Raw genomic sequence first — 27,187 nt, 5'->3', positions numbered from 1 at the left:
TGCTGCTAACGTAATCTCGTTGCACGGGAGCTGCCAGCAGAGGATCTTGATGATTGCCTTTTGCATTCAGAGCCATTAATACCCTCTCTGAATGCAGCCAAGGTTGTAAGTGCGGGGATTTTCTCATACTGCAGACTGAATACATCGAGATGATGTTTGACCATTTTCATCATTTGCAGATCAGTAGCACGTCTCCATCCTGTGATTTCCGTAGTTCTGCGCCTTCTTCTCGGTGTTGCAGTTTTCACGTTTTGGATTGTATTTTTGCATTTCATGGACCTCGCCACTTGCTTCTCGATTCGCAGATATGTCCATCAGAGATTCATCCCGATCTCCGTCTGGAGGTTCCAGGTCGTCGTCTCGTAAAGGCAAGAGGAAGGAAAGGAAAACTAAACTCTCAGGTGACGCTTCTCGCAAGATTCCGTGTCCGATATATCAGCGTTACACATCTATGTGGCAGATTGTACAGAAATTACAACTCCCGTGAAGTTTTCTAACTGCTCATCTCGGCCTCTGATAGACGTCAGTGGTTTTTCTCGTAGGCGAAAAAAAAGGACTTTTTTCATTAGTGTTTTGGATCAGATTTTCATCTGTATTTGGTCGTTGTCCGTTTTTACCATCAGTTTCATTCGTTTTTCTCAAAAAAATAACGGATTAATGGCAGTTTCTCAATCTTCTCCTATGAAACAGGGAAAAACGGACAGGACACGGATGAATTCTAATTTTGTATCCAATTTTTTCACAGTCCCAGATTCATCAAAGTGTTTACGCCATAAATCTTAAAATATGGAAATATCGAACAACTTAAGGTTGTAGAAAAATTTTGCGACTTTTTATGAACAGTTTTTACCAGTTATGCCAAAAATGGCCAAAGTTGGGACAGGGCGTGGAAACACCGGCTTGTAAAATCCATGACTACACCGCGAATCTTACTCCAGTCATTGGACCGGAGTAAGATTTATGGTGAAACGCACACTATTTTTAAAGATGCTCTTGATTTATTAAGAAGCACGCGTGACTTAATGAATCAGGAGCGTCTGACCCCCCCAGCACATGCCCTCATGAAGACCGGGCGTGAGGAATCGGGGCCATAGACTTGCGTTTGGCGAGTTTGATCAAGATCAGACACTTCTCCATGTTTTTGATGACGACCGTACAATCCACAAATATACACGGACATGAGAACAGCGCCGTAGATTGTAATAGCTACTAGTTCGATTTGGACAAAAAGAAACAGAGATAGGACTGGTGTATGAAAAACTGACTGTGTGAATGAGACCTAGCAGGAGTGATTCCATGTTGTACCTTGTCTGACCACCTGGTGGCGATGTGTAGCCGGACTACAGGTATTATGAGCCTGCACTGTATGTAGGGTGTGAATGTGAATCTATGGATATGGGCGCAAATTACATATTACCACAGATTCTTAATATTTCGTGTTGTACCATGTTGTGCCTGCGATTATATGGCTGCGTGTGTGTTTCTTCATTGGGGACTACTACTCCCATCATGTACTGGTGTGATCATTAACCACTTGACTCCCTCAGGTCTCGGTTTCATATTTTGGATCATCTGATTCTTGCTTTTCATTATTACCTTTAGCTAAAAAGCGTGAGGATTCGGCATCTTCCACCCGGTCAGGTAAGTCGCCTCTGAGAAACGGCTGGGATATTAGGAGAAGGATAGCCCAGCTTATTGACACCTACTCAAGTCATTGACCAAAGCCGAAGAGGAGCTGCCTGCTTTCCTAATTATGTATTTTACTAACTAAATGCATTCCCCATAAATAAAAAAACTTGTACAGAATTAGAGAAATGCTTTCTTCCAGGAACAGCGCCCCACCTGTTTATGGGTTGTGACCGGTATTGCAGCTCAGGTGGAGAGAAGGAGGCCGATCAGCAATACCACCCACAACCTGTGGTCATGAGTGGCGCTATTTTTGAAAGAAAGAGGCTACGTTTTTCTTATATTTTCCAACCTCACTTTAAATGAGACATGAAAAAACACATTTAATGGGCAGTAAAATTGTGAAAACTATCAGTCTTCTATGACGGAACTACAGCCCCAAAGCCCGAGGCTGCACTGCTGAGAGAGGCTGCCTCCCTAGAATTTTGGTCAGGTTCATATTGTTACATAGATCTAATTTGACCTCAAAAAGCCCTTAAAAAACCAATATCTGCATCATTCCTGGATTACATGGTGACAATTAAAGCCGATCTGTCACAATGCAAACTGTAGACAATAATAAATAGATCTTGTTGACCTGGTGAGGCTGGTGTACTTACTATGAAAGATCAGGGTTCACAACACAGCTGTGCAAGGGTCGGGTCACACTGTATCGGAGACATCCACCTGGAGGATTTTCCAATGTATCCTTTGAGAAGAACTGAGCGTGTCGCTATAAGGCTGTGTTCACACCTAGCCTTTTTTTGGTGATAAGTCATTTTGATCTCAAGAGGAAAAAAAAAAGACTGCAGTAAAAACGCTGAAAAAAAAATGGAAGGAAAAAAAAATGCACCGTGTGAACTCGATTTTTTAAAATTTTACTCATTTTGCTGTTACTCTAAAATGATGAATTTGGTCCACACAAACGAACTAATGGAAAAAAAGGTAAGTGTTAATGAGCCCTAAGGGAGAGCGACCCTGCTCGTGTCTTTGTAGTCCACAGTCTCTCTGTCCGACGTGTCCGTGTGTACATTCAGATCTCATTTCTTAGAAGTCATTCTCAGGGTAAAATCCCACATCAGACAGAATTCCCATATAGAAAACAATAGGGATTTTTGTGCGGTGCTCAGACGCCGGCAGCGAGATGAACCTTCTCATTGTTCCACATTGCCCCGAGCCGGCGGCATCAAACGAGAAAGCAACGTAACATTGTATCACACATATCATGTGCGGGGACCAGAGGGGTCTGCAGAAATGACTTCATTCATCCGTGACCCCACACCGGCCGCCGACACATGGCAGATGAGCCGTCGGCCGCTCTCTGTGTACAGACACAGGGGTGCCCGGATCACTGTCCACGTCGCCTGCTGCATTCCCCTCCGGATCCGTGATTGCATTCAGTTTGATGTTATCAGTGCAGGAAATGTTACCGCCACGAGAGGTGGGAAAATCACAGCACAAACATAAATGCACAATTTCTGTACTAATTAATAGTTTAAAAAAATACAGGAAAAAGCATTTATGTCTATGTAATGGATAACTGATTGGCAATAATGCCCCCTGAGAACCCTCTAAAATGTACTAAGACAGTAATGCCCCCTGAGGACCCACTAGACTATACTAAGGCAATATTGCCCCCGAGAACCCTCTGGACTATGCTAAGGCAATAATGCCCCCTGGGGACCCTCTAGACTGAGCTAAAGCAATAATGCCCCCTGAGAACCGTATAGAGTGTACTAAGGCAATGATGCCCCCCCAGAGGACCCACTAGACTGTGCTAAGGCAATAATGCCCCCGAGGACCCTTTAGACTGTGCTAAGGCAATAATGCTCCCCGAGGACCCTCTAGACTGTGCTAAGGCAATAATGCTCCTCGAGGACCCTCTAGACTGTACTAAGGCAATAATGCCCCCCGAGGACCCACTAGACTGTGCTAAGGCAATAATGCCCCCGAGGACCCTTTAGACTGTGCTAAGGCAATAATGCCCCCCGAGGACCCTCTAGACTGTACTAAGGCAATAATGCTCCTCGAGGACCCTCTAGACTGTACTAAGGCAATAATGCTCCCCGAGGACCCTATAGACTGTGCTAAGGCAATAATGCCCCCCGAGGACCCTCTAGACTGTGCTAAGGCAATAATGCCCCCGAGGACCCTCTAGACTGTGGTAATGCAATAATGCCCCCCGAGGACCCTCTAGACTGTGCTAAGGCAATAATGCCCCCCGAGGACCCTCTAGACTGTGCTAAGGCAATAATGCCCCCGAGGACCCTCTAGACTGTGGTAATGCCCCCTTTTGTAAGTTATAATGCCCTCTAAGTGCTCTTCTGAATGTCTTGATGCACCCCCCCAGTATCCCCTTTAAAAAAAAAATTACCACTTGAGTACCCCCATGTAAAGTAATAATGCTGTTTACCCTTTTGCTGTACACAGTTCCTCCAGCAGGTGTCGCTGTTCCCTTCCCTACATTCCTGTGTCCTCTATTCGCCGCTGCCGCGCTGGGGTCACCTACATCCCGGCTGTAATCACAGACCCCAGGATACAGCTGATATTTTGGTGACCACCGACTCTTATTGCAACCTCCACAAAACTTCCTTTCACCGTTTCTTATGCAATTTAACCCTCCTGGTCCCGATTTGTAAGGAGCGGACCTGACATTTGTACTTTCCATCACTTTTATTCATAGTATCAGTTGTATAGGAGAAAAAAAATAAATCCAAGAGATATTTTGCAATAAGTTGTCAGATGTTAAGAAGCTACTCCAAGAAAAGACCATTCATAGTAATGGATGCTGCCGCCATTAGGTCGATGGAGACGGGGCTCTTGTCGTGCAGGGGACATAGGGACCACCAGTCTTGTGATCAGTTGTGATTCCAGGGGCTGGACCCCCTGCAATCAGACACTTGTTACCTATCCTAAAAGAAGGATGGGACCACCGTTTCTGAAATGGGGGTGGTTTGATGAAGTGAACAAGATGGCACCTAACGGGGTAACTTTCTATCCGCACAGGTCACCCCGAATATATCGTTCCTCTGGTTCTAACCTCCAAGACTCAGGAGATCTTCAGCTGTCGAATCGATGAGGACGTCACCCAAGAAAACCCATTCAAACTGTTAAAGAAAGACGACATTGTCAGCGATCTGAAGAGCAGAGCTGCGGTTTCTGACTTCAGCCCCTTTAAGTCCATAATTACGGTACAATCGATGGTCATCGTCTTCTTCCAGCCTCCTGGTGACTGTTCTACGATTTGATCATTTCCCATTTTCTCTCTGAATATATAGGAGTACCCTGGAGAGGAGCTGCTGCTGGTGTTTGATAGAGATTTCACCTACGGCCAGAACTTCTATCTCATAGTAACGGAGGAAGCCAAAGAGTCCCTGCTGAGGGTAAGCTAAGGACGCGTCCGCCAGGTGGTGGTTCACGTGCCCATGGCAGTACCACAAGCGGCGAGCCATCTCATCTCAGGCCGGTCCCCGTTTGGCTTTTTTCTGGAGGGCACATGGATGGCCTATGAAACTTAATAACCAACTTCATCACTTTTAGATAAAGTTGAACAGAGCGGACAAGCGATGAATTGGATCTTCGCTTTCCTCGCCCCGCCGCCGCTGCTTCATTCTTGCAATCCCCATCTTTGTGACATGTCAAAAAAATATTCGGTCCTGAAAAAAAACTCTTGTTTAGCTGAGTCCCTCGGTGAAAATATTTTTGGGGATCTCACCACAAATCCACTATGACGTGCTGCAGATTGTGCTGCTGATTTACTGCAGATTTCACCCTGTGCACTATATGGGTAAAATCTGCTGAATATCCGTAACACAATGGTCTTTTTTTCCAATAGCTGCCATGTAAAGCGATGAGTTTTCTACCCTGCGTACTTTAGAAAAAATGCAAGTAACCTATTTTACTTAAGGGTGCAGAAAATCTCTAACATCTAAAACTCACCAAATGCTCATTGTGGGAACATGGCCTAATGCTGCATTGTGACTTTCGCAGATGAAGACTGATTCTTGAGGGTTGGAGAAGCCTCGTCCATAGTGTTAAGGTGCATGCTTTAGTTTTTGCAGAACCATCATACACATGCACACTCTTCTTGGCGTGCATGCTATTTAAGTGAGTAGAGCAGAGTAAATCGCTACCGGACAATAATGGCAGCTGCTCATATACTTAGGAAAGAAAAGGATCAGGCGTATTAAATTTATCTATGGCCCCCATACACATTAGATGGCGGCACGGTCCTGCCAAGTCAGCAGATTGGGTCGACTTTAATGTGCACCGGAGGTTTTCCTGCTTGGTCCTGTCCGGTGTCGCAGAGGATATCACTTCCTTCTATATGGCCGAGGAGCCGCCAGTGATGTGGCTACCCAACGGCTAGAGAATATATGGTCAATAGAAGCCGTGTATTGCTGAGGTCATTGATTTATCATTGATTTGTAGCCACCGGAAACCATAACTGATGAAGAAGACAAAGATGTCGACTCTGAAGATTTCACGTACAGCTCTCCAGTGCCCAGACCTTGGATCTCTTTAGGCAGCGATCTGGAGGTCGAGGAAGAAATGGTGAAGGAATCTCAGACCAAGGTCAGATGATTTACATGAGGTGGTATACGGTATGAGACGTTCCTTTATATAAATGTAATTATAGCTGTAAGATCAGGAATCAGATGTATTATTGAGCCATTATTTATCTACGGTGTCCTCACCAGATCCTTCCAGTAAGGGCTCATTCCGACGTCTGATATTATCAAATACGACAAAAACTTTTTTTTTCCAAGACAAGTAACCAATAATTTTTATTTGGCGTTAAAAGGTTATTCTCAAAAAATCAAAAAGATATCCCTAGTCTCTGTGGCTGTGAATACTGGAGCTACCGAGAGCGACGCTCTGCAGCCCCTTTCTGAGGGGTGCGGAGGGGCAAATGCTCAGCCTGCGCTCCATTCATTGTCTGTGGGACTGTAGGCTATGTCCGTCAGTCCCATAAATGATAAAAGGAGTGCAGGCCGAGCATGTGGACCTCCTCTCTGAGCAGGAAGGGTCTGCAGAGATTCCAAACCACTGTTCTCTGGATCGCTGTGGTCCCTGCAGAAGACCACCCATCGATTAGCAAATTATTCCCTATAGAATGGCAGTGCAAAGCATTTTCAGCCATGCGTAAAAAGGCGCTGCTCTAACGTGACAATATTAAAATTTGAAAAACATGAAAAATTGAGAAAGTTTAGCCCATAAATTGGCCAATTCATGTGTACATGGAAGCCACGATAAGGCATTTCTCGTTTCCAGGGCCTAAACAATGCCTTTCCTCTCTGAGAATAAAGTCTTCTAGCCACATGTGTTTTTAATTCCAGCAGTGCCACTACCCCTCCGCGGAGAGAGAGAGATATTTTAGTCTAAGAGAGGACACACATTAGGTTCCCTTTCAGATGAAGACTTTATTCTCAGAAAGGAAAGGCATTGCTAGGTCCTGGAAACGAGAAATGCCTTATCGTGGCTTCCAGGTACACATGAATTGGCCAATTTATGCGCTAAACTTTCTCAATTTTTCATATTTGATTTTTCAAATTTTTCATATTTCTAATGCAGTAATGCAATTCAGTTTTCATATTTACATGCTATGGTGCTATAGTGTGCTGCCTTTTTTTTTGAGAGTATATGAGTTGGTGACTCTAGGTTCAGCACCTGTTCACATTTAGTCTGTGTTTGGATGTGATGGTCAGTTTTTTGAAGTGTCTACTATATAGTAAGACTTCACCATTCCAATTATTTCACAGATCAAATTCATGATTTCGCGGCTGCACAGAGAGTTCGGCTCGCGGGTCGCTTTCAGCGATTGCAATGCGTCAGATGTAAAGGACGGGTACATGGAGTGCGCCTCTTACCAGGACAAACGGTTCAGCGTTAAACCCAAAGAGCGGGACAGCGGCATCCAAGCGGTGCCGTCATTACAGGAGCAGAGCACCCAGACCAAGTGGTAAGACATCAGAATGGGAAACAGGAATATAGCAGCTCTGGGGACGATTAGTTCACAGAATTCATGGGGGTCCCAGAGGTTGGATCCTATCGATATGCCATCACTTACTGAGATGAGATTGACCCTCTATATCATTATAGTGGACGATGGATGTCACCGGGACCCTCAGACTACTTCGTCGCTCTACTGACAATATTCAGAGTGGTTGTTTAAGGCTGTAATTAACCATCTAATTGCATGTAGCTTGTGATGTCATTCACAACATACGCCCGCCCATTCATCGAGAGGGCATAACGAGAACCCTCCGAGACTTCGTACCGACACCCCCTAATTCTGTATTTATTTGATTTAGGACTTACCCTCGAAATGCCTGCACCCAGTACACACCCAGAGAGTTCACCGAAGAGCAGAAGCAAGAATATCTCTCATCTAAGAGCCTGAAGGACTTCGTCAACTCCGTGTCATTAAGGTAAAACCGCCAAATTAAAGGGATTACATGGGGTTTGTAAAATGAAGGCCCTCTCCAACAGATAGACCATGGATACTAGATTGGTGGGGTCCGATATTTTGCCAGGCAGCTGTTTGGAAGACAATGACACCCCCTATTTGTATACCCCTTTATTAGCGGCAGTGCCTGGTTTTGCAGCCCATCTATGTAATACCCGGCACGGTCACGAAACACTCTAGTGCCCCTTCACCCAGCTGATGGGCACAGTTGCCGATAGTCGGACCCCTCTGGTTTAATGTGAGTCTCAGGTGTCTGCTATCTACCTGTTGTGGAACTACAACTCCCATCATTCAGCCGCCATGTTGCAGTCGAGTCACACATACACAGTGCATCCTTTTGTGATTCCTCATCCGCATCCTTCCGTTTCTTTGCCACAGACTGGAATTGGCTTTACAGCAAAATGAACTCGTGAACGCCTTTGTGGATGACTGGAGAGCGCTGTGCGAGCAGGAGAGCACGTTCGGGGGCAAATCGGACTCTCACCTTAAAGAATATCAGTCTTTTACAGAACACCAGTCAGGCAAAGATAAAACCATCAGCAGCATTAGCTGGCACCCGACGCTGCAGGGTGAGAGCTCAGCCCGCTGTCTTGTCTGATATTGTTTTCTCCCATGGTTTCTCATGATTTAAAGGGATCGTACCGAGTTTTTAATGTGTTCAAACTAAGGTGTGTCTGGGGGTCCCATTGGGTAAGACCCCATAGATCAGTAAATTATCTATTATAAACATGGGACAAAAACCCTTTAAAGTTATATTTAGTGATGAGCGAACGTGCTCGGATAAGGTGTTATCTGAGCATGCTCGGGTGCTAACTGAGTGTCTTCCGCGTACTCGAAAAATATATTTGAGACCCTGCGGCTGCATGTATCATGGCTGTTAGACATCCGCAACACATGCATGGATTGCCTAACAAACAGACGATTCCTGCATGTGTTGCGACTGTCGAATAGCTGCGTGACCTGCAGGTGAGGGACTCGAACATATTATTCGAGCACCCTCTACACTGTGTTAGCACCGGAGCATGCTCAGATAACACCTTATCCCAGCATATTCCCTCATCACTAGTTATATTATGTTTTAAATCTCCTACCGTTTTGCGCTCACAGGTTCGCTGCAGAGCTATATGTCTCCATGGTTGCAGTGTACAAATAAACATTATGATTAGTCTGATTTTTCCATCACGTCTCTCCTCGTTCCCTCTACCAGGTTTTCTTGTTCAGCTGGAGACGGCAGATGAGGAGGAACACATGACTGCAGGGTCAGACTACACACAAGGATATTTTGTAGTCTGTAACCATGGAGACACATAAGTTTGTTTAGGGGCTGTATACACAAAACAATAGGACTATTTGCAAATGTTCCTGTTTTTTTTTTTTTTCATTTTAGATGCATCAGGTGAATAGTAATTATTATAATAAATATAATAATAATATACGTTCACGACTGTAATGATATGGCGGTAAACAGTGATGCATTGCGACGTCACATCTAATGATTTCCTATCCGCTCCCTGCAGGCCCATCACACATGATCGGAGGTGATGGGCGGATGATGGTCACAACCAGCATCAGCAAGTTCAAGCAGTCAGATGGCCGTATCAATCGGACCAAGATAGGAACACAATGCCCGGACTGGCCGGCGGCTCTCCCGACCCGAGCGTGACAGCTTTATATCGTACGTCTATGCAGCTGTAATGCCCAGGACAGGAGAGCCGCCGGCCAGTCCGGGCATTGTGTTCCGATTTATCTGACTGCGCCCTTCTTGGCGGGTGCTGGTCGTATCACACAGCCGGCACCGCCTGGCTCAGCTCCTGACATGTGGCTGCCCACTCTGCGATAATCCATTGTACGTTATATGTCCGGCACTTCTTATTCCTTCGCCAGGTTTAGTTGCGGTCTCGCTCACAGAACGGCTGTCGCTGGAGGATCGAGTGAACACTTCTTCTAAACTCATCTTGACGCCATCGCTGATTCTCCTTTGGAGCCTGAGTGATCCCATCCACCCGCAGGTCGGACATCACTTCTGGGGCTCCCGAATTCTGATGCCATCCCGTCTCCTCTTGACTTTTTATCTTTTTCTCTCTAGCTGATGCTCGAATGCCCAGATGACATTTATTGCTTCCAGTTCTGCCCGAGTGACCCCAATATCATCGCTGGAGGATGTATGAACGGTCAGGTACTGAGAACAGCAACAAAACAACTGGCGCATTATTAAAGGGAAGGGTCAGCTCTCCACGAGACAAAACCAACGGATCATTGGCATCGCAGCAGCAAATGATCAACGATCGTGCCATAAACACAGTTAATGTAGCCAACAACGGCCTAACACATCCAGCCTCACGGGTCACATTTTTGGCAAATGGAAGTTTCCCGTCGACAGCCATGAATGATTGTTTCCATGTAATTGTTGGCTGTTCCATGATCTTGACGTTGTGTTTTCCCTCTAAGGTTGTGCTGTGGGATATCTCCGCTCACTATGAGCTGCTGTCCTCAAAAACTGCTGTGACCAAGAACACGGCCTCAAAGGTGAGAAACGGAGGACCTGCTATTTAGTACTTTCAGAATTATCCTTTCTTTGGCCAGTAGGGGGCGCTACTGCCATACATTGTTTGCAGCACTTTGTGAGATTGCAGGCTCAGATTATAGGATGGCATTGTGCGCTCGGCATAATGTGATGAGATAGAATATGGCGCAGAGTTATTAATTCAATGAAATATCCATCACATTTTGGAACATTTTTTGCATTATTTAATGTTACATTATGGTTTACCTTTATGTGCTTTAGACACTTTTTTTTGCCTCAGAGAATAAGATGCAAATCCTAGTTCAAAGGGGCCTGGCATAACACGTGATATCGTGGCCAAAGTTGCACAATGTTTAGTTAGGAAAGTGTGACACAAAGTAAGGGCTCATCCAGACGGCAGTTTTTCTTATCCGAGTGATATCTGTGTTTTTCACGGACAGCACTCCCACCCATGATAGTCCATGGGGTCGTTCACACATTAGATTTTTTTTTTCCTTGGACTGAGTGGTCGACACAAAAGAGTGGGGACTTGTCTGATATTGATCCAATTCTCGGATCAAAAATGCCGATGCAACAATATGGGACGGTGAAAAAAATCAGACTGCACTTGGATGCCATCTGAGTTTCATCCAAGCAAACTCTGATGGTAAAAATTGTTACTGACCAAACTCTGATGACTCTGATCAAAGACTCTGATGAAACTCTGATATTTTTTCTAATACAAAGCCTTACAAAATATATAAAAATTGTGTATTACTGTTATTATTACCACCTCATATATTACTGTAATTATTGCCGCCTGGTGTATTATTGTTATTATTACTGCCTGGTGCATTAGTGTTATTATTACCGCCTGGTGCATTAGTGTTATTATTACTACCTGGTGCATTGCTGTTATTATTACCGTCTGGTGCATTACTGTTATTATTACTACCTGGTGCATTACTGTTATTATTACCGCCTGGTATATTACTGTTATTATTACTGTCTGGTGAATTACTGTTATTATTACCGCCTGGTGTATTACTGTTATTATTACCGCCTGGTATATTACTGTTATTATTACTACCTGGTGTATTACTGTTATTATTACCGCCTGGTATATTACTGTTATTATTACCGCCTGGTATATTACTGTTATTATTACCGCCTGGTATATTACTGTTATTATTACCGCCTGGTATATTACTGTTATTATTACCGTCTGGTGAATTACTGTTATTATTACCGTCTGGTGCATTACTGTTATTATTACTACCTGGTGTATTACTGTTATTATTACCGCCTGGTATATTACTGTTATTATTACTACCTGGTGTATTACTGTTATTATTACCGCCTGGTATATTACTGTTATTATTACCGCCTGGTATATTACTGTTATTATTACCGCCTGGTATATTACTGTTATTATTACCGCCTGGTATATTACTGTTATTATTACCGCCTGGTGTATTACTGTTATTATTACCGCCTGGTATATTACTGTTATTATTACTGTCTGGTGAATTACTGTTATTATTACCGCCTGGTATATTACTGTTATTATTACCGTCTAGTGAATTACTGTAATTATTACCGTCTGGTGCTTTACTGTTATTATTACCGCCTGGTGCATTACTGTTATTATTACCGCCTGGTGCATTACTGTTATTATTACCGCCTGGTATATTACTGTTATTATTACCGCCTGGTGAATTACTGTTATTATTACCGCCTGGTGTATTACTGTTATTATTACCGTCTGGTGAATTACTGTAATTATTACCATCTGGTGCTTTACTGTTATTATTACCGCCTGGTGCATTACTGTTATTATTACCGCCTGGTGCATTACTGTTATTATTACCGCCTGGTGCATTACTGTTATTATTACCGCCTGGTATATTACTGTTATTATTACCGCCTGGTGTATTACTGTTATTATTACCGCCTGGTGCATTACTGTTATTATTACCGCCTGGTGTATTACTGTTGTTATTACCGCCTGGTGCATTACTGTTATTATTACCGCCTGGTGCATTACTGTTATTATTACCGTCTGGTGCATTACTGTTATTATTACCGCCTGGTGTATTACTGCTATTATTACCGCCTGGTGTATTACTGTTATTATTACCGCCTGGTGAATTACTGTTATTATTACCGCCTGGTGCATTACTGTTATTATTACCGCCTGGTGTATTACTGCTATTATTACCGCCTGGTGTATTACTGTTATTATTACCGCCTGGTGTATTACTGTTATTATTACCGCCTGGTGCATTACTGTTATTATTACCGCCTGGTGTATTACTGCTATTATTACCGCCTGGTGCATTACTGTTATTATTACCGCCTGGTGAATTACTGTTATTATTACCGCCTGGTGCATTACTGTTATTATTACCGCCTGGTGCATTACTGCTATTACCGTCTGGTGTATTACTGTTATTATTACCGCCTGGTGTATTACTGTTATTATTACCGCCTGGTATATTACTGTTATTATTACCGTCTGGTGCGTTACTGTTATTATTACCACCTGGTGAATTACTGTTATTATTACCGCCTGGTGAATTACTGTTATTATTACCGCCTGGTATATTACTGTTATTATTACCGCCTGGTGCATTACTGTTATTATTACCGCCTGGTGTATTACTGCTATTATTGCCGCCTGGTGTATTACTGTTATTATTACCGCCTGTTGCATTACTGTTATTATTACCGCCTGGTGCATTACTGTTATTATTACCGCCTGGTGTATTACTGTTATTATTTACCGCCTGGTATATTACTGTTATTATTACTGTCTGGTGCATTACTGTTATTATTACCGCCTGGTGCATTACTGTTATTATTACCGCCTGGTGTATTACTGCTATTATTACCGCCTGGTGTATTACTGTTATTATTACCGCCTGGTGCATTACTGTTATTATTACCGCCTGGTGTATTACTGCTATTATTACCGCCTGGTGCATTACTGTTATTATTACCGCCTGGTGCATTACTGTTATTATTACCGCCTGGTGTATTACTGTTATTATTACCGCCTGGTGTATTACTGCTATTATTGCCGCCTGGTGTATTACTGTTATTATTACCGCCTGTTGCATTACTGTTATTATTACCGCCTGGTGCATTACTGTTATTATTACCGCCTGGTGTATTACTGTTATTATTTACCGCCTGGTATATTACTGTTATTATTACTGTCTGGTGCATTACTGTTATTATTACCGCCTGGTGCATTACTGTTATTATTACCGCCTGGTGTATTACTGCTATTATTACCGCCTGGTGTATTACTGTTATTATTACCGCCTGGTGCATTACTGTTATTATTACCGCCTGGTGTATTACTGCTATTATTACCGCCTGGTGCATTACTGTTATTATTACCGCCTGGTGCATTACTGTTATTATTACCGCCTGGTGTATTACTGTTATTATTTACCGCCTGGTGAATTACTGTTATTATTACCGCCTGGTGCATTACTGTTATTATTACCGCCTGGTGTATTACTGCTATTATTACCGCCTGGTGTATTACTGTTATTATTACCGCCTGGTGTATTACTGTTATTATTACCGCCTGGTGAATTACTGTTATTATTACCGCCTGGTGTATTACTGTTATTATTACCGCCTGGTGTATTACTGTTATTAATACCGCCTGGTGTATTACTGTTATTATTACCGCCTGGTGAATTACTATTGTTATTACCGCCTGGTGTATTACTGTTATTATTACCGCCTGGTGAATTACTGTTATTATTACCGCCTGGTGCATTACTGCTATTACCGCCTGGTGCATTACTGTTATTATTACCGCCTGGTGCATTACTGCTATTACCGCCTGGTGCATTACTGTTATTATTACCGCCTGGTGTAGTACTGTTATTATTACCGCCTGGTGCATTACTGTTATTATTACCGCCTGGTGCATTACTGTTATTATTACCGCCTGGTGAATTACTGTTATTATTACCGCCTGGTGCATTACTGCTATTATTACCGCCTGGTGCATTACTGTTATTATTACCGCCTGGTGTATTACTGCTATTATTACCGCCTGGTGCATTACTGTTATTATTACCGCCTGGTGAATTACTGTTATTATTACCGCCTGGTGCATTACTGTTATTATTACCGCCTGGTGCATTACTGCTATTACCGTCTGGTGTATTACTGTTATTATTACCGCCTGGTGTATTACTGTTATTATTACCGCCTGGTATATTACTGTTATTATTACCGTCTGGTGCGTTACTGTTATTATTACCACCTGGTGAATTACTGTTATTATTACCACCTGGTGAATTACTGTTATTATTACCGCCTGGTATATTACTGTTATTATTACCGCCTGGTGCATTACTGTTATTATTACCGCCTGGTGTATTACTGCTATTATTGCCGCCTGGTGTATTACTGTTATTATTACCGCCTGTTGCATTACTGTTATTATTACCGCCTGGTGCATTACTGTTATTATTACCGCCTGGTGTATTACTGTTATTATTTACCGCCTGGTATATTACTGTTATTATTACTGTCTGGTGCATTACTGTTATTATTACCGCCTGGTGCATTACTGTTATTATTACCGCCTGGTGTATTACTGCTATTATTACCGCCTGGTGTATTACTGTTATTATTACCGCCTGGTGCATTACTGTTATTATTACCGCCTGGTGTATTACTGTTATTATTACCGCCTGGTGTATTACTGCTATTATTGCCGCCTGGTGTATTACTGTTATTATTACCGCCTGTTGCATTACTGTTATTATTACCGCCTGGTGCATTACTGTTATTATTACCGCCTGGTGTATTACTGTTATTATTTACCGCCTGGTATATTACTGTTATTATTACTGTCTGGTGCATTACTGTTATTATTACCGCCTGGTGCATTACTGTTATTATTACCGCCTGGTGTATTACTGCTATTATTACCGCCTGGTGTATTACTGTTATTATTACCGCCTGGTGCATTACTGTTATTATTACCGCCTGGTGTATTACTGCTATTATTACCGCCTGGTGCATTACTGTTATTATTACCGCCTGGTGCATTACTGTTATTATTACCGCCTGGTGTATTACTGTTATTATTTACCGCCTGGTGAATTACTGTTATTATTACCGCCTGGTGCATTACTGTTATTATTACCGCCTGGTGTATTACTGCTATTATTACCGCCTGGTGTATTACTGTTATTATTACCGCCTGGTGTATTACTGTTATTATTACCGCCTGGTGAATTACTGTTATTATTACCGCCTGGTGTATTACTGTTATTATTACCGCCTGGTGTATTACTGTTATTAATACCGCCTGGTGTATTACTGTTATTATTACCGCCTGGTGAATTACTATTGTTATTACCGCCTGGTGTATTACTGTTATTATTACCGCCTGGTGAATTACTGTTATTATTACCGCCTGGTGCATTACTGCTATTACCGCCTGGTGCATTACTGTTATTATTACCGCCTGGTGCATTACTGCTATTACCGCCTGGTGCATTACTGTTATTATTACCGCCTGGTGTAGTACTGTTATTATTACCGCCTGGTGCATTACTGTTATTATTACCGCCTGGTGCATTACTGTTATTATTACCGCCTGGTGAATTACTGTTATTATTACCGCCTGGTGCATTACTGCTATTACCGTCTGGTGTATTACTGTTATTATTACCGCCTGGTATATTACTGTTATTATTACCGTCTGGTGCGTTACTGTTATTATTACCGCCTGGTGTATTACTGTTATTATTACCGCCTGGTGAATTACTGTTATTATTACCGCCTGGTGCATTACTGTTATTATTACCGCCTGGTGCATTACTGTTATTATTACCGCCTGGTGAATTACTGTTACTATTACCGCCTGGTGTATTACTGCTATTATTACCGCCTGGTGAATTACTGTTATTATTACCGCCTGGTGCATTACTGTTATTATTACCGCCTGGTGCATTACTGTTATTATTACCGCCTGGTGCATTACTGCTATTACCGTCTGGTGTATTACTGTTATTATTACCGCCTGGTATATTACTGTTATTATTACCGCCTGGTGAATTACTGTTATTATTACCGCCTGGTGTATTACTGCTATTATTACCGCCTGGTGAATTACTGTTATTATTACCGCCTGGTGCATTACTGTTATTATTACCGCCTGGGGCATTACTGCTATTACCGTCTGGTGTATTACTGTTATTATTACCGCCTGGTGTATTACTGTTATTATTACCGCCTGGTATATTACTGTTATTATTACCGTCTGGTGTATTACTGTTATTATTACCGCCTGGTATATTACTGTTATTATTACCGCCTGGTGCATTACTGTTATTATTACCGCCTGGTGCATTACTGTTATTATTACCGCCTGGTGAATTACTGCTATTATTACCGCCTGGTGTATTACTGTTATTATTACCGCCTGGTGCATTACTGTGATTATTACCGCCTGGTGTATTACTGTTATTATTTACCGCCTGGTGAATTACTGTTATTATTACCGCCTGGTGAATTACTGTTATTATTACCGCCTGGTGCATTACTGTTATTATTACCGCCTGGTGTATTACTGCTATTATTACCGCCTGGTGTATTACTGTTATTATTACCGCCTGGTGTATTACTGTTATTATTACCGCCTGGTGAATTACTGTTATTATTACCGCCTGGTGTATTACTGTTATTATTACCGCCTGGTGTATTACTGTTATTATTACCGCCTGGTGTATTACTGTTATTATTACCGCCTGGTGAATTACTATTGTTATTACCGTCTGGTGTATTACTGTTATTATTACCGCCTGGTGTATTACTGTTATTATTACCGCCTGGTGTATTACTGTTATTATTACCGCCTGGTGTATTACTGTTATTATTACCGCCTGGTGTATTACTGTTATTATTACCGTCTGGTGAATTACTGTAATTATTACCATCTGGTGCTTTACTGTTATTATTACCGCCTGGTGCATTACTGTTATTATTACCGCCTGGTGCATTACTGTTATTATTACCGCCTGGTGTATTACTGTTATTATTACCGCCTGGTGTATTACTGCTATTATTACCGCCTGGTGTATTACTGTTATTATTACCGCCTGGTGCATTACTGTTATTATTACCGCCTGGTGTATTACTGCTATTATTACCGCCTGGTGCATTACTGTTATTATTACCGCCTGGTGAATTACTGTTATTATTACCGCCTGGTGCATTACTGTTATTATTACCGCCTGGTGCATTACTGCTATTATTACCACCTGGTGTATTACTGTTATTATTACCGCCTGGTGCATTACTGTTATTATTACCGCCTGGTGCATTACTGCTATTACCGTCTGGTGTATTACTGTTATTATTACCGCCTGGTGTATTACTGTTATTATTACCGCCTGGTATATTACTGTTATTATTACCGTCTGGTGCGTTACTGTTATTATTACCACCTGGTGAATTACTGTTATTATTACCGCCTGGTGAATTACTGTTATTATTACCGCCTGGTATATTACTGTTATTATTACTGTCTGGTGCATTACTGTTATTATTACCGCCTGGTGCATTACTGTTATTATTACCGCCTGGTGTATTACTGCTATTATTACCGCCTGGTGTATTACTGTTATTATTACCGCCTGTTGCATTACTGTTATTATTACCGCCTGGTGCATTACTGTTATTATTTACCGCCTGGTATATTACTGTTATTATTACTGTCTGGTGCATTACTGTTATTATTACCGCCTGGTGCATTACTGTTATTATTACCGCCTGGTGTATTACTGCTATTATTACCGCCTGGTGTATTACTGTTATTATTACCGCCTGGTGCATTACTGTTATTATTACCGCCTGGTGTATTACTGTTATTATTTACCGCCTGGTGAATTACTGTTATTATTACCGCCTGGTGCATTACTGTTATTATTACCGCCTGGTGTATTACTGCTATTATTACCGCCTGGTGTATTACTGTTATTATTACCGCCTGGTGTATTACTGTTATTATTACCGCCTGGTGAATTACTGTTATTATTACCGCCTGGTGTATTACTGTTATTATTACCGCCTGGTGTATTACTGTTATTAATACCGCCTGGTGTATTACTGTTATTATTACCGCCTGGTGAATTACTATTGTTATTACCGCCTGGTGTATTACTGTTATTATTACCGCCTGGTGAATTACTGTTATTATTACCGCCTGGTGTATTACTGTTATTATTACCGCCTGGTGCATTACTGTTATTATTACCGCCTGGTGCATTACTGCTATTACCGCCTGGTGCATTACTGTTATTATTACCGCCTGGTGCATTACTGCTATTACCGCCTGGTGCATTACTGTTATTATTACCGCCTGGTGTATTACTGTTATTATTACCGCCTGGTGCATTACTGTTATTATTACCGCCTGGTGCATTACTGTTATTATTACCGCCTGGTGAATTACTGTTATTATTACCGCCTGGTGCATTACTGCTATTACCGTCTGGTGTATTACTGTTATTATTACCGCCTGGTGTATTACTGTTATTATTACCGCCTGGTATATTACTGTTATTATTACCGTCTGGTGCGTTACTGTTATTATTACCGCCTGGTGTATTACTGTTATTATTACCGCCTGGTGAATTACTGTTATTATTACCGCCTGGTGCATTACTGTTATTATTACCGCCTGGTGCATTACTGTTATTATTACCGCCTGGTGAATTACTGTTACTATTACCGCCTGGTGTATTACTGCTATTATTACCGCCTGGTGAATTACTGTTATTATTACCGCCTGGTGCATTACTGTTATTATTACCGCCTGGTGCATTACTGCTATTACCGTCTGGTGTATTACTGTTATTATTACCGCCTGGTATATTACTGTTATTATTACCGCCTGGTGAATTACTGTTATTATTACCGCCTGGTGCATTACTGTTATTATTACCGCCTGGTGCATTACTGCTATTACCGTCTGGTGTATTACTGTTATTATTACCGCCTGGTATATTACTGTTATTATTACCGCCTGGTGTATTACTGCTATTATTACCGCCTGGTGAATTACTGTTATTATTACCGCCTGGTGCATTACTGTTATTATTACCGCCTGGGGCATTACTGCTATTACCGTCTGGTGTATTACTGTTATTATTACCGCCTGGTGTATTACTGTTATTATTACCGCCTGGTGAATTACTGTTATTATTACCGTCTGGTGTATTACTGTTATTATTACCGCCTGGTATATTACTGTTATTATTACCGCCTGGTGCATTACTGTTATTATTACCGCCTGGTGCATTACTGTTATTATTACCGCCTGGTGTATTACTGCTATTATTACCGCCTGGTGTATTACTATTATTATTACCGCCTGGTGCATTACTGTGATTATTACCGCCTGGTGCATTACTGTTGTTATTACCGCCTGGTGAATTACTGTTATTATTACCGCCTGGTATATTACTGTTATTATTACCGCCTGGTGCATTACTGTTATTATTACCGCCTGGTGAATTACTGTTATTATTTACCGCCTGGTGAATTACTGTTATTATTACCGCCTGGTGAATTACTGTTATTATTACCGCCTGGTGCATTACTGTTATTATTACCGCCTGGTGTATTACTGCTATTATTACCGCCTGGTGTATTACTGTTATTATTACCGCCTGGTGTATTACTGTTATTATTACCGCCTGGTGCATTACTGTTATTATTACCGCCTGGTGTATTACTGTTATTATTACCGCCTGGTGTATTACTGTTATTATTACCGCCTGGTGTATTACTGTTATTATTACCGCCTGGTGAATTACTATTGTTATTACCGCCTGGTGTATTACTGTTATTATTACCGCCTGGTGAATTACTGTTATTATTACCGCCTGGTGTATTACTGTTATTATTACCGCCTGGTGCATTACTGTTATTATTACCGCCTGGTGCATTACTGCTATTACCGCCTGGTGCATTACTGTTATTATTACCGCCTGGTGTATTACTGTTATTATTACCGCCTGGTGCATTACTGTCATTATTACCGCCTGGTGCATTACTGTTATTATTATCGCCTGGTATATCACTGTTATTATTACCGCCTGGTGCATTACTGTTATTATTACCGTCTGGTGCATTACTGTTAATATTACCGCCTGGTGCATTACTGCTATTACCGCCTGGTGCATTACTGTTATTATTACCGTCTGGTGCATTACTGTTATTATTACCGCCTGGTGCATTACTGTTATTATTATCGCCTGGTGCATTACTGTTATTATTACCACCTGGTATATTACTGTTATTATTACTGCCTGGTGTATTACTGTTATTATTACCGCCTGGTGCATTACTGTTATTATTACCGCCTGGTGCGGTACTGTTATTATTACCGCCTGGTGCATTACTGTTATTATTACCACCTGGTGTATTACTGTTATTATTACCGCCTGGTGCATTACTGTTATTATTACCACCTGGTGTATTACTGTTATTATTACCGCCTGGTGCATTACTGTTATTATTACCACCTGGTGTATTACTGTTATTATTACCGCCTGGTGTATTACTGTTATTATTACCGCCTGGTGCATTACTGTTATTATTACCGCCTGGTGCATTACTGTTATTATTACCGCCTGGTGTATTGCTGTTATTATTACCGCCTGGTGAATTACTGTTATTATTACTGCCTGGTATATTACTGTTATTATTACTGCCTGGTGTATTACTGTTATTATTACCGCCTGGTGCATTACTGTTATTATTACCGCCTGGTGCATTACTGTTATTATTACCGCCTGGTGAATTACTGTTATTACCGCCTGGTGAATTACTGTTATTATTACCGCCTGGTGTATTACTGTTATTATTACCGCCTGGTGCATTACTGTTATTATTACCACCTGGTGTATTACTGTTATTATTACCGCCTGGTGCATTACTGTTATTATTACCGCCTGGTGAATTACTGTTATTATTACCGCCTGGTGTATTGCTGTTATTATTACCGCCTGGTGAATTACTGTTATTATTACCGCCTGGTGAATTACTGTTATTATTACCGCCTGGTGTATTACTGTTGTTATTACCGCCTGGTGCATTACTGTTATTATTACCGCCTGGTGTATTACTGTTATTATTACCGCCTGGTGCATTACTGTTATTATTACCACCTGGTGTATTACTGTTATTATTACCGCCTGGTGCATTACTGTTATTATTACCGCCTGGTGAATTACTGTTATTATTACCGCCTGGTGTATTGCTGTTATTATTACCGCCTGGTGAATTACTGTTATTATTACCGCCTGGTGAATTACTGTTATTATTACCGCCTGGTGAATTACTGTTATTATTACCGCCTGGTGTATTACTGTTGTTATTACCGCCTGGTGCATTACTGTTATTATTACCGCCTGGTGAATTACTGTTATTATTACCGCCTGGTGTATTGCTGTTATTATTACCGCCTGGTGAATTACTGTTATTATTACTGCCTGGTGTATTACTGTTATTATTACCGCCTGGTATATTACTGTTATTATTACCGCCTGGTGTATTACTGTTGTTATTACCGCCTGGTGCATTACTGTTGTTATTACCGCCTGGTGCGTTACTGTTGTTATTACCGCCTGGTGAATTACTGTTATTATTACCGCCTGGTGTATTGCTGTTATTATTACCGCCTGGTGAATTACTGTTATTATTACCGCCTGGTATATTACTGTTATTATTACCGCCTGGTGTATTACTGTTATTATTACCGCCTGGTATATTACTGTTGTTATTACCGCCTGGTGCGTTACTGTTGTTATTACCGCCTGGTGCATTACTGTTGTTATTACCGCCTGGTGCATTACTGTTGTTATTACCGCCTGGTGCGTTACTGTTGTTATTACCGCCTGGTGCGTTACTGTTGTTATTACCGCCCAGTGCGTTGCTTCTTTTCCTTCTGCAGGCAGCTCTGGAGCTGAAGCCGTCCAGTGATTGTCAGCTGGTGAGATACTGCGCAGTGTCCTCTATAGAGCACGGCCACCGGGCGCTGATCACGGACATACACTGGCTCCCGGACGACTTTGAGGTAAGTTTTGGCCACAGACAATTATTTAATTTATGGGAGGTTTTGTTTTTAAAAACTGCTGTGACGAACTCCGGAACCATCAGGAGGAAGAGTCCAGGATCAGCGGAGCTGTAATGTGTCAGGGTCCACGTGCGTCAGAAATAAGGGAGAGACAGCGCGTCCAACAAGAACAGCGAGTCCAATCACTTTCTGCAATTTTATGTCAATATTTATATCTCAAAGATTCATTTATCTTCAAAAATCTACAAAATGCGACAATTAAATGACAGACACAAATAAATATTATATAGATACAGTGACTGCACCAGCAGAATAGTGAGTGCAGCTCTGGGGTATAATACAGGAGGTAAATCAGGATCAGTAATGTAATGTATGTACACAGTGACTGCACCAGCAGAATAGTGAGTGCAGCTCTGGGGTATAATACAGAATGTAACTCAAGATCAGTAATGTAATGTATGTACACAGTGACTGCACCAGCAGGATAGTGAGTGCAGCTCTGGAGTATAATACAGGATGTAACTCAGGATCAGTAATGTAATGTATGTACACAGTGACTGCACCAGCAGAATAGTGAGTGCAGCTCTGGAGTATAATACAGGATGTAACTCAGGATCAGTAATGTAATGTATGTACACAGTGACTGCACCAGCAGAATAGTGAGTGCAGCTCTGGAGTATAATACAGGATGTAACTCAGGATCAGTAATGTAATGTATGTACACCGTGACTGCACCAGCAGAATAGTGAGTGCAGCTCTGGAGTATAATACAGGATGGAACTCAGGATCAGTAATGTAATGTATGTACACAGTGACTGCACCAGCAGAATAGTGAGTGCAGCTCTGGGGTATAATACAGGATGTAACTCAGGATCAGTAATGTAATGTATGTACACAGTGACTGCACCAGCAGAATAGTGAGTGCAGCTCTGGGGTATAATACAGGATGTAACTCAGGATCAGTAATGTAATGTATGTACACAGTGACTGCACCAGCAGGATAGTGAGTGCAGCTCTGGAGTATAATACAGGATGTAACTCAGGATCAGTAATGTAATGTATGTACACAGTGACTGCACCAGCAGAATAGTGAGTGCAGCTCTGGAGTATAATACAGGATGTAACTCAGGATCAGTAATGTAATGTATGTACACAGTGACTGCACCAGCAGAATAGTGAGTGCAGCTCTGGAGTATAATACAGGATGTAACTCAGGATCAGTAATGTAATGTATGTACACCGTGACTGCACCAGCAGAATAGTGAGTGCAGCTCTGGAGTATAATACAGGATGGAACTCAGGATCAGTAATGTAATGTATGTACACAGTGACGGCACCAGCAGAATAGTGAGTGCAGCTCTGGAGTATAATACAGGATGTAACTCAGGATTAGTAATGTAATGTACGTACACAGTGACTGCAGCAGCAGAATAGTGAGTGCAGCTCTGGAGTATAATACAGGATGTAACTCAGGATCAGTAATGTATGTACACAGTGACTGCACCAGCAGAATAGTGAGTGCAGCTCTGGAGTATAATACAGGATGTAACTCAAGATCAGTAATGTATGTACACAGTGACTGCACCAGCAGAATAGTGAGTGCAGCTCTGGAGTATAATACAGGATGTAACTCAAGATCAGTAATGTGTGTACACAGTGACTGCACCAGCAGAATAGTGAGTGCAGCTCTGGAGTATAATACACGATGTAACTCAGGATCAGTAATGTATGTACACAGTGACTGCACCAGCAGAATAGTGAGTGCAGCTCTGGAGTATAATACAGGATGTAACTCAAGATCAGTAATGTAATGTATGTACACAGTGACTGCACCAGCAGAATAGTGAGTGCAGCTCTGGAGTATAATACAGGATGTAACTCATGATCAGTAATGTAATGTATGTACACAGTGACTGCACCAGCAGAATAGTGAGTGCAGCTCTGGAGTATAATACAGGAGGTAACTCAGGATCAGTAATGTATGTACACAGTGACTGCTCCAGCAGAATAGTGAGTGCAGCTCTGGAGTATAATACAGGATGTAACTCAGGATCGGTAATGTAATGTATGTACACAGTGACTGCACCAGCAGAATAGTGAGTGCAGCTCTGGAGTATAATACAGGATGTAACTCAGGATCGGTAATGTATGTACACAGTGACTGCACCAGCAGAATAGTGAGTGCAGCTCTGGAGTATAATACAGGATGTAACTCATGATCAGTAATGTAATTTATGTACACAGTGACTGCACCAGCAGAATAGTGAGTGCAGCTCTGGAGTATAATACAGGAGGTAACTCAGGATCAGTAATGTATGTACACAGTGACTGCACCAGCAGAATAGTGAGTGCAGCTCTGGAGTATAATACAGGATGTAACTCAGGATCTGTAATGTAATGTATGTACACAGTGACTGCACCAGCAGAATAGTGAGTGCAGCTCTGGAGTATAATACAGGATGTAACTCAGGATCAGTAATGTATGTACACAGTGACTGCTCCAGCAGAATAGTGAGTGCAGCTCTGGAGTATAATACACGATGTAACTCAGGATCAGTAATGTAATGTATGTACACAGTGACTGCTCCAGCAGAATAGTGAGTGCAGCTCTGGAGTATAATACAGGATGTAACTCAGGATCAGTAATGTATTGTATGTACACAGTGACTGCACCAGCAGAATCGTGAGTGCAGCTCTGGAGTATAATACAGGATGGATCTCAGGATCAGTAATGTAATGTATGTACACAGTGACTGCACCAGCAGAATAGTGAGTGCAGCTCTGGAGTATAATACAGGATGTAACTCAAGATCAGTAATGTAATGTATGTACACAGTGACTGCACCAGCAGAATAGTGAGTGCAGCTCTGGAGTATAATACAGGAGGTAACTCAGGATCAGTAATGTATGTACACAGTGACTGCTCCAGCAGAATAGTGAGTGCAGCTCTGGAGTATAATACAGGATGTAACTCAGGATCAGTAATGTAATGTATGTACACAGTGACTGCACCAGCAGAATAGTGAGTGCAGCTCTGGAGTATAATACAGGATGTAACTCAGGATCAGTAATGTATTGTATGTACACAGTGACTGCACCAGCAGAATCGTGAGTGCAGCTCTGGAGTATAATACAGGATGGAACTCAGGATCAGTAATGTAATGTATGTACACAGTGACTGCACCAGCAGAATAGTGAGTGCAGCTCTGGAGTATAATACAGGATGTAACTCAGGATCAGTAATGTAATGTATGTACACAGTGACTGCACCAGCAGAATAGTGAGTGCAGCTCTGGAGTATAATACAGGAGGTAACTCAGGATCAGTAATGTATGTACACAGTGACTGCACCAGCAGAATAGTGAGTGCAGCTCTGGAGTATAATACAGGAGGTAACTCAGGATCAGTAATGTATGTACACAGTGACTGCTCCAGCAGAATAGTGAGTGCAGCTCTGGAGTATAATACAGGATGTAACTCAGGATCAGTAATGTAATGTATGTACACAGTGACTGCACCAGCAGAATAGTGAGTGCAGCTCTGGAGTATAATACAGGATGTAACTGCAGTTCAGTACCAGTAATGTATTTAGAGAATTGCCTCCACCCATTCCAGGTTTTAGAGTTAATGCCATGTAACCCTATGTTCATAGAAGCAATATTTTTTTTATAAATCCAGGTTTGTTTGTGTGATTTTTCCTTGTCAGATAACTCGGACTGGATATCCCTATGAGAATAGAAGCGGTTTCTGCGTCCAGCTCGCCACGTGTTCTCCTGACTGGTATGTGCAGTGTCTTTTGTTTTTCAGGTATGATCAGACCATGTCCCTGCACGGTCAGACACGGCCATTACACAGCAGGGACACATTTATAAGATTATCTCAGCACAGGAACATTTTATTTAAACACATCCAATTGTGGAAATTATTATTCCAAGATCTATTGATTAACATTAACTTTACAATTAACTTTGTTCGTGGGAAAGCCCCTTTTAGTATTTCATCTTTCATGAGCAGACAGCTCAAAGGCCGAAGCTGGGAGTCTGCTTTCCAGAACTGAGGTTGTCTAGTTTGGGTCAGGGGGCCTGCGGCCGGTCCGTGCATAGTGGTCCGTACTTGGAGCATGAAATATGGACGTCTGCATTCGGCCTTATAGTGATACGTCCGATTATCGGAAGCGTGATATATAATCCATTCCGTTTTCAAAGACTCCTTGGTTTGGCCAACATTCATCTCATGTGTATGGTCTTTCCGGGACAGATTGCAGAATTTTAGAAACAAATCATCATGACATCTGCATTCTGGAGATGTCTGCGCTGTATCTCATATCAATAGCTGGTTGGATTTCCTTTGATACAGTCTCATTTATTCGTTTTATAATTATTTATTTATTGATTATTTATAATAGCAACAACAGAAACAA

General features: G+C 41.9%; 1 protein-coding gene across 1 annotated transcript in view; it reads left to right on the top strand.

Moving 5' to 3' along the window:
- The window catches only part of DNAI3 (dynein axonemal intermediate chain 3), a 64,553-nt gene that overhangs the window by 22,832 nt on the left and 14,534 nt on the right, over positions 1 to 27,187 (top strand). Inside the window, exons 3-15 of the mRNA XM_069737987.1 lie at positions 306 to 401; positions 1,603 to 1,641; positions 4,672 to 4,856; positions 4,944 to 5,048; positions 6,097 to 6,240; positions 7,428 to 7,627; positions 7,980 to 8,096; positions 8,513 to 8,703; positions 10,019 to 10,143; positions 10,221 to 10,310; positions 10,583 to 10,660; positions 22,645 to 22,767; positions 26,474 to 26,547. Of these exons, the coding sequence (XP_069594088.1) occupies positions 306 to 401; positions 1,603 to 1,641; positions 4,672 to 4,856; positions 4,944 to 5,048; positions 6,097 to 6,240; positions 7,428 to 7,627; positions 7,980 to 8,096; positions 8,513 to 8,703; positions 10,019 to 10,143; positions 10,221 to 10,310; positions 10,583 to 10,660; positions 22,645 to 22,767; positions 26,474 to 26,547 (1,567 nt within the window). The remainder of the gene's footprint in view (positions 1 to 305; positions 402 to 1,602; positions 1,642 to 4,671; positions 4,857 to 4,943; positions 5,049 to 6,096; positions 6,241 to 7,427; positions 7,628 to 7,979; positions 8,097 to 8,512; positions 8,704 to 10,018; positions 10,144 to 10,220; positions 10,311 to 10,582; positions 10,661 to 22,644; positions 22,768 to 26,473; positions 26,548 to 27,187) is intronic.

This window comes from Ranitomeya imitator, chromosome 8, assembly GCF_032444005.1.
Source record: "Ranitomeya imitator isolate aRanImi1 chromosome 8, aRanImi1.pri, whole genome shotgun sequence".
Classification (NCBI taxonomy): Eukaryota; Metazoa; Chordata; class Amphibia; order Anura; family Dendrobatidae; genus Ranitomeya; species Ranitomeya imitator.
The sequence above is the reverse complement of the archived record's forward strand: the minus strand, read 5'-3'. Positions and strand labels throughout refer to the sequence as shown.